We start from the raw sequence: 10,485 nt of genomic DNA on the forward strand, positions 1-10,485 counted from the left end.
TGCTGTGTTTGCCTGTCGGTATCTGTGTGCCTGTGCTGTGTTTGCCTGTCGGTATCTGTGTGCCTGTGCTGTGTTTGCCTGTCGGTATCTGTGTGCCTGTGCTGTGTTTGCCTGTCGGTATCTGTGTGCCTGTGCTGTGTTTGCCTGTCGGTATCTGTGTGCCTGTGCTGTGTTTGCCTGTCGGTATCTATGTGCCTGTGCTGTGTTTGCCTGTCGGTATCTGTGTGTCTGTGCTGTGTTTGCCTGTCGGTATCTGTGTGTCTGTGCTGTGTTTGCCTGTCGGTATCTGTGTGCCTGTGCTGTGTTTGCCTGTCGGTATCTGTGTGCCTGTGCTGTGTTTGCCTGTCGGTATCTGTGTGCTGTGCTGTGTTTGCCTGTCGGTATCTGTGTGCCTGTGCTGTGTTTGCCTGTCGGTATCTGTGTGCCTGTGCTGTGTTTGCCTGTCGGTATCTGTGTGCCTGTGCTGTGTTTGCCTGTCGGTATCTGTGTGTCTGTGCTGTGTTTGCCTGTCGGTATCTGTGTGCCTGTGCTGTGTTTGCCTGTCGGTATCTGTGTGTCTGTGCTGTGTTTGCCTGTCGGTATCTGTGTGTCTGTGCTGTGTTTGCCTGTCGGTATCTGTGTGCCTGTGCTGTGTTTGCCTGTCGGTATCTGTGTGCCTGTGCTGTGTTTGCCTGTCGGTATCTGTGTGCCTGTGCTGTGTTTGCCTGTCGGTATCTGTGTGCCTGTGCTGTGTTTGCCTGTCGGTATCTGTGTGCCTGTGCTGTGTTTGCCTGTCGGTATCTGTGTGCCTGTGCTGTGTTTGCCTGTCGGTATCTGTGTGCCTGTGCTGTGTTTGCCTGTCGGTATCTGTGTGCCTGTGCTGTGTTTGCCTGTCGGTATCTGTGTGCCTGTGCTGTGTTTGCCTGTCGGTATCTGTGTGTCTGTGCTGTGTTTGCCTGTCGGTATCTGTGTGCCTGTGCTGTGTTTGCCTGTCGGTATCTGTGTGCTGTGCTGTGTTTGCCTGTCGGTATCTGTGTGTCTGTGCTGTGTTTGCCTGTCGGTATCTGTGTGCCTGTGCTGTGTTTGCCTGTCGGTATCTGTGTGCCTGTGCTGTGTTTGCCTGTCGGTATCTGTGTGCCTGTGCTGTGTTTGCCTGTCGGTATCTGTGTGTCTGTGCTGTGTTTGCCTGTCGGTATCTGTGTGCCTGTGCTGTGTTTGCCTGTCGGTATCTGTGTGTCTGTGCTGTGTTTGCCTGTCGGTATCTGTGTGTCTGTGCTGTGTTTGCCTGTCGGTATCTGTGTGTCTGTGCTGTGTTTGGCCTGTCGGTATCTGTGTGCCTGTGCTGTGTTTGCCTGTCGGTATCTGTGTGTCTGTGCTGTGTTTGCCTGTCGGTATCTGTGTGCTGTGCTGTGTTTGCCTGTCGGTATCTGTGTGTCTGTGCTGTGTTTGCCTGTCGGTATCTGTGTGCCTGTGCTGTGTTTGCCTGTCGGTATCTGTGTGCCTGTGCTGTGTTGCCTGTCGGTATCTGTGTGTCCTGTGCTGTGTTTGCCTGTCGGTATCTGTGTGCCTGTGCTGTGTTTGCCTGTCGGTATCTGTGTGCCTGTGCTGTGTTTGCCTGTCGGTATCTGTGTGTCTGTGCTGTGTTTGCCTGTCGGTATCTGTGTGCCTGTGCTGTGTTTGCCTGTCGGTATCTGTGTGCCTGTGCTGTGTTTGCCTGTCGGTATCTGTGTGCCTGTGCTGTGTTTGCCTGTCGGTATCTGTGTGTCTGTGCTGTGTTTGCCTGTCGGTATCTGTGTGCCTGTGCTGTGTTTGCCTGTCGGTATCTGTGTGCCTGTGCTGTGTTTGCCTGTCGGTATCTGTGTGCCTGTGCTGTGTTTGCCTGTCGGTATCTGTGTGCCTGTGCTGTGTTTGCCTGTCGGTATCTGTGTGCCTGTGCTGTGTTTGCCTGTCGGTATCTGTGTGTCTGTGCTGTGTTTGCCTGTCGGTATCTGTGTGCCTGTGCTGTGTTTGCCTGTCGGTATCTGTGTGTCTGTGCTGTGTTTGCCTGTCGGTATCTGTGTGCCTGTGCTGTGTTTGCCTGTCGGTATCTGTGTGTCTGTGCTGTGTTTGCCTGTCGGTATCTGTGTGCCTGTGCTGTGTTTGCCTGTCGGTATCTGTGTGCCTGTGCTGTGTTTGCCTGTCGGTATCTGTGTGAGTATTCTCAGACGGATGGTGTTTTGTCTTTCTCCTCAGTATTGTTTCAGATATCTCTCTCCTTATGCTGAAGGTTGACAAGTGTTCCCGACAGGATACTCTCTTCATGAAAAAGGTGAGTCCTCTTCTGATATTTACTGACTGTTAGAACCGGATTGTTCAACCTAAACTCCGCATTGCATTCAGTATGCACCTGCTATTGGGCTGAGATTAGGGAGAGCAATACAGGCTGACAAGCTGAGCGAGCAGGTATATCAAACCATTGGGAGGCAGTGATGTATTGTCATGATACTAGCAATCCAGAGAGGCAAGGCAAGAGCTGGGGTTTAAATGGCAGATGGTCAAATTTGATTTCAGTGGTTGTGGATAGCACAATTGCTTCACAGCTCCAGGGTCCCAGGTTCGATTCCCAGCTTGGGTCACTGTCTGTGCGGAGTCTGCACATCCCCCCCGTGTGTGCGTGGGTTTCCTCCGGGTGCTCCGGTTTCCTCCCACAGTCCAAAGATGTGCAGTTTAGGTGGATTGGCCTTGATAAATTGCCCTTTGTGTCCAAAATTGTATGATAATCTATGATTAACCTAGGACAAACGTTCGGCACAACATCGTGGGCCGAAGGGCCTGTTCTGTGCTGTATTTCTCTATATCCCTCTGTTCCTCAGTCTGTCCCTCCATATCCTTCTGTCCTCAGTCTGTCCCTCCATATCCCTCTGTCCTCAGTCTGGCCCTCCATATCACTCTGACCCTCAGTGCCTCCCTCCATATCCCTCTGTCCTCAGTGTCTCCCTCCATATCCCTCTGTCCCTCAGTGTCTCCCTCCATATCCCTCTGTCCCTCAGTGTCTCTCTCCATATCCCTCTGTCATCAGTGTCTCCCTCCATATCCCTCTGTCCCTCAGTGTCTCCCTCCATATCCCTCTGTCCTCAGTGTCTCCCTCCATATCCCTCTATCCTCAGTGTGTTCCCTCCATATCCCTCTGTCCTCAGTCCCTCCCTCCATATCCCTCTGTCCCTCAATGTCTCCCTCCATATCCCTCTGTCCTCAGTCTGTCCCTCCATATCCCTCTGTTCCTCAGTGTCTCCCTCCATATCCCTCTGTCCTCAGTGTCTCCCTCCATATCCCTCTGTCCTCAGACTCTCCCTCCATATCCCTCTGTCCCTCAGTGTTTCCCTCCATATCCCTCTGTCCTCAGACTCTCCCTCCATATCCCTCTGTCCCTCAGTGTCTCCCTCCATATCACTCTGTCCCTCAGTGTCTCCCTCCATATCCCTCTGTCCTCAGTGTCTCCCTCCATATCCCTCTGTTCCTCAGTGCCTCCCTCCATATCCCTCTATCCTCAGTGTGTTCCCTCCATATCCCTCTGTCCTCAGTCCCTCCCTCCATATCCCTCTGTCCCTCAGTGTCTCCCTCCATATCCCTCTATCCTCAGTGTGTTCCCTCCATATCCCTCTGTCCTCAGTCTGTCCCTCCATATCCCTCTGTTCCTCAGTGCCTCCCTCCATATCCCTCTGTCCTCAGTGTCTCCCTCCATATCCCTCTGTTCCTCAGTGCCTCCCTCCATATCCCTCTGTCCTCAGTGTCTCCCTCCATATCCCTCTGTTCCTCAGTGTCTCCCTCCATATCCCTCTGTCCCTCAGTGTCTCCCTCCATATCCCTCTGTCCTCAGTGTCTCCCTCCATATCCCTCTGTCCCTCAGTGTCTCCCTCCATATCCCTCTGTCCCTGAGTGTCTCACTCCATATCCCTCTGTCCTCAGTGTCTCCCTCCATATACCTCTGTTCCTCAGTCACTCTCTCCCTATCCCTCTGTACCTCAGTGTTTACCTCCATATGCCACTCTCCCTCAAAGTGTCCCTCCATATCTCTCTGATTTATGAATGACGAGTTTACAAACTAGCATTGTTTGTTATGTGTGTTTATCTGGTCGCTGCTTCCCTGTGCCATTGTTCCTGGTTTTCGAATGATCTCAGTGAGAGACGGGTGAATCCTATTGGAAATTCTACTCTTTCTCTGGTCAATACTGACCATTTTGATGAGTGTTGATATATTTTTTGCAGCACTCACAGACTTTGTACAGATACATCTATATGAGCTGTAAACAGGAGAATAACTCACACATCCACTACGACGCACTCTATGCCATGCTTGCCCTCATCAGCGTGGAGCTGGCCAATGAGGAGGTGGTTGTTGATCTTATTCGGGTGGTATTAGCTCTCCAGGTATGTGCTGTGTTCTTTAATAAAGTGCTGAATCTGCATCTTTCATATCTTTGTTCCATCTGTTGTTTCTGTGCAATTATATGGCCTCCATCTGAAACCATTTTGATTCTCTGCAGCTGCTTTCCGTAGCTGATTGTTGATGATCCTGTTTCAGTCTTTCTCTATAACTGAGTGTTCGATAGGACATTGCCCGCTCTCCATTCCTCGTCCTGTAGCAAAGGCCTTTTTCTCTCCTCATCAAGCTCCTCACATTGTGCAGGTCGTCCAGACATTATATACAGGTGGAGGCTGACTGTGCCCTCACAGTGGGTGGCAATGCAGAGGCTGACTGTGCCCTTACAGTGGGTGGCAATGCAGAGGCTGAATGTGCCCTCACAGTGGGTGGCAATCCAGAGGCTGAGTGTGCCCTCACAGTGGGTGGCAATGCAGAGGCTGAATGTGCCCTCACAGTGGGTGGCAATCCAGAGGCTGAATGTGCCCTCACTGTGGGTGGCAATCCAGAGGCTGAGTGTGCCCTCACAGTGGGTGGCAATCCAGAGGCTGACTGTGCCCTCACAGTGGGTGGCAATGCAGAGGCTGAATGTGCCCTCACAGTGGGTGGCAATCCAGAGGCTGAGTGTGCCCTCACAGTGGGTGGCAATCCAGAGGCTGAGTGTGCCCTCACAGTGGGTGGCAATCCAGAGGCTGAATGTGCCCTCACAGTGGGTGGCAATCCAGAGGCTGACTGTGCCCTCACAGTGGGTGGCAATGCAGAGGCTGAGTGTGCCCTCACAGTGGGTGGCAATGCAGAGGCTGAATGTGTCCTCACAGTGGGTGGCAATGCAGAGGCTGACTGTGCCTTCACAGTGGGTGGCAATGCAGAGGCTGAATGTGCCCTCACAGTGGGTGGCAATGCAGAGGCTGAGTGTGCCCTTACAGTGGGTGGCAATGCAGAGGCTGAGTGTGCCCTTACAGTGGGTGGCAATCCAGAGGCTGAGTGTGCCCTTACAGTGGGTGGCAATCCAGAGGCTGAATGTGCCCTCACAGTGGGTGGCAATGCAGAGGCTGAGTGTGCCCTTACAGTGGGTGGCAATGCAGAGGCTGAGTGTGCCCTCACAGTGGGTGGCAATCCAGAGGCTGAGTGTGCCCTTACAGTGGATGGCATTTATCTGCAACTGGCTCCAAGCTGATCCAGAGCTTGCAAATGGAGACACTTCCTCTCCAACAGTGACTGTGAGGTATTTACAGATGTGGATGGTGCCATTACAGTAATTGTAGGTAAACCAGCTGTGGCAATTGCAAGTCTGTTTGCTGTACCATCTTCCAGCAATGCCTGTTGAACCATGAGATACATCAGCTTTGGAGAAAGCACAGGAAAATAAATCCTTCAAATACATTTCCAAAAAATGTTGAACACCAGTAGAATATCATAATCTGAAACAAAACTATGTTGAAAAGTTGCAAACTCAGAATAGGCCATAAAACTGGCTACAATTGACGACGTCTATTCCACATGATGCTTCCTTTCATTTCTAAATAAAAAGAGTGAGTGTGCGGCTAAGACCCGACCACGTTGATGCGAAGGAGATTCTTCATTTTATTCAAGACTTCAAAAGTATGAAAATGAAAGAATGTCAATTTTTAGACTATAATACAAATGATTGGAAATATATCGGCCGTTCCTTCACTGTCGCTGGGGCAACATCCTGGAACTCCCTCCCTAACAGCACAGTGGGTATACCTACAACTCAGGGACTGCAGCGGTTCAGGAAGGCAACTCACCCCCACCTTCTGAAGGACAGTTAGTGATGGGCAATAAATGCTGGTCTAACCAGCGACACCCCCATCCCGGAAATTAATTTTTTAAATGTAGATCTGGCTTTCTGGAGCAACCGGGGTTAGTTAAACTATGTTAACGTGGACTAGGTTCAGAGTATTCACTAAGAATCTGGGTGCAATCTGATGGCAGTGAGACAGCAGTGCTAACCACTGTGCCACCGTGCTGCCCTGGCGCTGTGAGGCAGCAGTGCTAATCACCGTGCCGACCTGGGGCTGTGAGGCAGCAGTGCTAATCACCGTGCCGCCCTGGCGCTGTGAGGCAGCAGTGCTAATCACCGTGCTGCCCTGGGGCTGTGAGGCAGCAGTGCTAATCACCGTGCCGACCTGGGGCTGTGAGGCAGCAGTGCTAATCACCGTGCCGACCTGGGGCTGTGAGGCAGCAGTGCTAATCACCGTGCTGCCCTGGGCTGTGAGGCAGCAGTGCTAATCACCGTGCTGACCTGGGGCTGTGAGGCAGCAGTGCTAATCACCGTGCTGCCCTGGGGCTGTGAGGCAGCAGTGCTAATCACCGTGCTGCCCTGGGGCTGTGAGGCAGCAGTGCTAATCACCGTGCCGCCCTGGGGCTGTGAGGCAGCAGTGCTAATCACCGTGCCGCCCTGGGCTGTGAGGCAGCAGTGCTAATCACCGTGCCGCCCTGGCGCTGTGAGGCAGCAGTGCTAATCACCGTGCCGACCTGGGGCTGTGAGGCAGCAGTGCTAATCACCGTGCCGCCCTGGGACTGTGAGGCAGCAGTGCTAATCACCTGTGCTACCCTGGGGCTGTGGAGCAGCAGTGCTAATCACCGTGCTGCCCTGGGGCTGTGAGGCAGCAGTGCTAATCGCCGTGCCGCCCTGGGGCTGTGAGGCAGCAGTGCTAATCACCGTGCTGCCCTGGCACAGTGAGGCAGCAGTGCTAATCACCGTGCTGCCCTGGGCACAGTGAGGCAGCAGTGCTAATCACCGTGCTGCCCTGGCCTGTGAGGCAGCAGTGCTAATCACTGTGCTGCCCTGGGGCTGTGAGGCAGCAGTGCTAATCACCGTGCCGACCTGGGGCTGTGAGGCAGCAGTGCTAATCACCGTGCTGCCCTGGGGCTGTGAGGCAGCAGTGCTAATCACCGTGCTGCCCTGGGGCTGTGAGGCAGCAGTGCTAATCACCTGTGCTGCCCTGGGCTGTGAGGCAGCAGTGCTAATCACTGTGCTGCCCTGGGGCTGTGAGGCAGCAGTGCTAATCACCGTGCCGCCCTGGGGCTGTGAGGCAGCAGTGCTAATCACCGTGCTGCCCTGGGGCTGTGAGGCAGCAGTGCTAATCACCGTGCCGCCCTGGGGCTGTGAGGCAGCAGTGCTAATCACCGTGCTGCCCTGGGGCTGTGAGGCAGCAGTGCTAATCACCGTGCTGCCCTGGGGCTGTGGGGCAGCAGTGCTAATCACCGTGCTGCCCTGGGGCTGTGGGGCAGCAGTGCTAATCACCGTGCTGCCCTGGGGCTGTGAGGCAGCAGTGCTAATCACCGTGCTGCCCTGGGGCTGTGAGGCAGCAGTGCTAATCACCGTGCTGCCCTGGGGCTGTGAGGCAGCAGTGCTAATCACTGTGCTGCCCTGGGGCTGTGAGGCAGCAGTGCTAATCACCGTGCTGCCCTGGCCCCCGGCACAGTGAGGCAGCAGTGCTAATCACCGTGCTGCCCTGGCCCCCGGCACAGTGAGGCAGCAGTGCTAATCACCGTGCTGCCCTGGCCCCCGGCACAGTGAGGCAGCAGTGCTAATCACCGTGCTGCCCTGGGGCACAGTGAGGCAGCAGTGCTAATCACCGTGCTGCCCTGGGCTGTGAGGCAGCAGTGCTAATCACCGTGCTGCCCTGGGGCTGTGAGGCAGCAGTGCTAATCACCGTGCCGCCCTGGGGCTGTGAGGCAGCAGTGCTAATCACCGTGCTGCCCTGGGGCTGTGAGGCAGCAGTGCTAATCACCGTGCTGCCCTGGGGCTGTGAGGCAGCAGTGCTAATCACCGTGCCAGCCCTGGGGCTGTGAGGCAGCAGTGCTAATCACCGTGCTGCCCTGGGGCTGTGAGGCAGCAGTGCTAATCACCGTGCTGCCCTGGGGCTGTGAGGCAGCAGTGCTAATCACCGTGCTGCCCTGGCTGTGAGGCAGCAGTGCTAATCACCGTGCTGCCCTGGGGCTGTGAGGCAGCAGTGCTAATCACCGTGCTGCCCTGGGGCTGTGAGGCAGCAGTGCTAATCACCGTGCTGCCCTGGGCTGTGAGGCAGCAGTGCTAATCACCTGTGCTGCCCTGGGGCTGTGAGGCAGCAGTGCTAATCACCGTGCTGCCCTGGGGCTGTGAGGCAGCAGTGCTAATCACCGTGCTGCCCTGGGGCTGTGAGGCAGCAGTGCTAATCACCGTGCTGCCCTGGGGCTGTGAGGCAGCAGTGCTAATCACCGTGCCGACCTGGCGCTGTGAGGCAGCAGTGCTAATCACCGTGCCGCCCTGGCGCTGTGAGGCAGCAGTGCTAATCACCGTGCCGCCCTGGCGCTGTGAGGCAGCAGTGCTAATCACCGTGCTGCCCTGGGGCTGTGAGGCAGCAGTGCTAATCACCCTGTTGTCCTCAGTGCTAATCACCGTGCTGCCTGGGAGGCAGCAGTGCTAATCACCGTGCTGCCCTGGGGCTGTGAGGCAGCAGTGCTAATCACCGTGCTGCCCTGGGGCTGTGAGGCAGCAGTGCTAATCACCGTGCTGCCCTGGGCTGTGAGGCAGCAGTGCTAATCACCGTGCTGCCCTGGGGCTGTGAGGCAGCAGTGCTAATCACCGTGCTGCCCTGGGGCTGTGAGGCAGCAGTGCTAATCACCGTGCTGCCCTGGCGCTGTGAGGCAGCAGTGCTAATCACCGTGCCGCCCTGGCTGTGAGGCAGCAGTGCTAATCACCGTGCCGACCTGGGGCTGTGGGGCAGCAGTGCTAATCACCGTGCTGCCCTGGCGCTGTGAGGCAGCAGTGCTAATCACCGTGCTGCCCTGGCTGTGAGGCAGCAGTGCTAATCACCGTGCCGACCTGGGCTGTGGGCAGCATGCTAATCACCGCCGACCGGGCTGTGAGGCAGCAGTGCTAATCACCGTGCCGCTCTGGCTGTGAGGCAGCAGTGCTAATCACCGTGCCGACCTGGGGCTGTGAGGCAGCAGTGCTAATCACCGTGCCGCCCTGGGGCTGTGGGCAGCAGTGCTAATCACCGGCCAACCTGGGGCTGTGAGGCAGCAGTGCTAATCACCGTGCCGACCTGGGGCTGTGAGGCAGCAGTGCTAATCACTGTGCTGCCCTGGGGCTGTGGGCAGCAGTGCTAATCACTGTGCTGCCCTGGGGCTGTGGGGCAGCAGTGCTAATCACCGTGCCGACCTGACGCTGTGAGGCAGCAGTGCTAATCACCGTGCTGCCCTGGGGCTGTGAGGCATCAGTGCTAATCACCGTGCTGCCTGGGGCTGTGAGGCAGCAGTGCTAATCACCGTGCTGCCCTGGGGCTGTGAGGCAGCAGTGCTAATCACCGTGCTGCCCTGGGGCTGTGAGGCAGCAGTGCTAATCACCGTGCTGCCCTGGGGCTGTGAGGCAGCAGTGCTAATCACCGTGCCTGCCCTGGGGCTGTGAGGCAGCAGTGCTAATCACCGTGCTGCCCTGGGCTGTGAGGCAGCAGTGCTAATCACCGTGCTGCCCTGGGGCTGTGAGGCAGCAGTGCTAATCACCGTGCTGCCCTGGGGCTGTGAGGCAGCAGTGCTAATCACCGTGCCGACCTGGGGCTGTGAGGCAGCAGTGCTAATCACCGTGCTGCCCTGGGGCTGTGAGGCAGCAGTGCTAATCACCGTGCCGCCTGGGGCTGTGAGGCAGCAGTGCTAATCACCGTGCTGCCCTGGGGCTGTGAGGCAGCAGTGCTAATCACCGTGCCGACCTGGGGCTGTGAGGCAGCAGTGCTAATCACCGTGCTGCCCTGGGCCCCGGCACAGTGAGGCAGCAGTGCTAATCACCGTGCTGCCCTGGGCTGTGAGGCAGCAGTGCTAATCACCGTGCCGCCCTGGGGCTGTGAGGCAGCAGTGCTAATCACCGTGCCGCCCTGGGGCTGTGAGGCAGCAGTGCTAATCACCGTGCTGCCCTGGGGCTGTGAGGCAGCAGTGCTAATCACCGTGCTGCCCTGGGGCTGTGAGGCAGCAGTGCTAATCACCGTGCTGCCCTGGGGCTGTGAGGCAGCAGTGCTAATCACCGTGCCGCCCTGGGGCTGTGAGGCAGCAGTGCTAATCACCGTGCCTGCCCTGGGGCTGTGAGGCAGCAGTGCTAATCACCG

At 56.4% G+C, this 10,485-nt stretch overlaps 1 protein-coding gene across 1 annotated transcript in view; it reads left to right on the forward strand.

The window, feature by feature from the left end:
• Positions 1 to 10,485, forward strand: part of efr3ba (EFR3 homolog Ba (S. cerevisiae)) — a 301,549-nt gene that overhangs the window by 191,728 nt on the left and 99,336 nt on the right. The window contains exons 16-17 of the mRNA XM_038797345.1: positions 2,212 to 2,287; positions 4,225 to 4,447. Coding sequence (XP_038653273.1) covers positions 2,212 to 2,287; positions 4,225 to 4,447 — 299 coding nt within the window. The remainder of the gene's footprint in view (positions 1 to 2,211; positions 2,288 to 4,224; positions 4,448 to 10,485) is intronic.

This window comes from Scyliorhinus canicula, chromosome 1 (genome assembly GCF_902713615.1).
Source record: "Scyliorhinus canicula chromosome 1, sScyCan1.1, whole genome shotgun sequence".
Taxonomy (NCBI): Eukaryota; Metazoa; Chordata; class Chondrichthyes; order Carcharhiniformes; family Scyliorhinidae; genus Scyliorhinus; species Scyliorhinus canicula.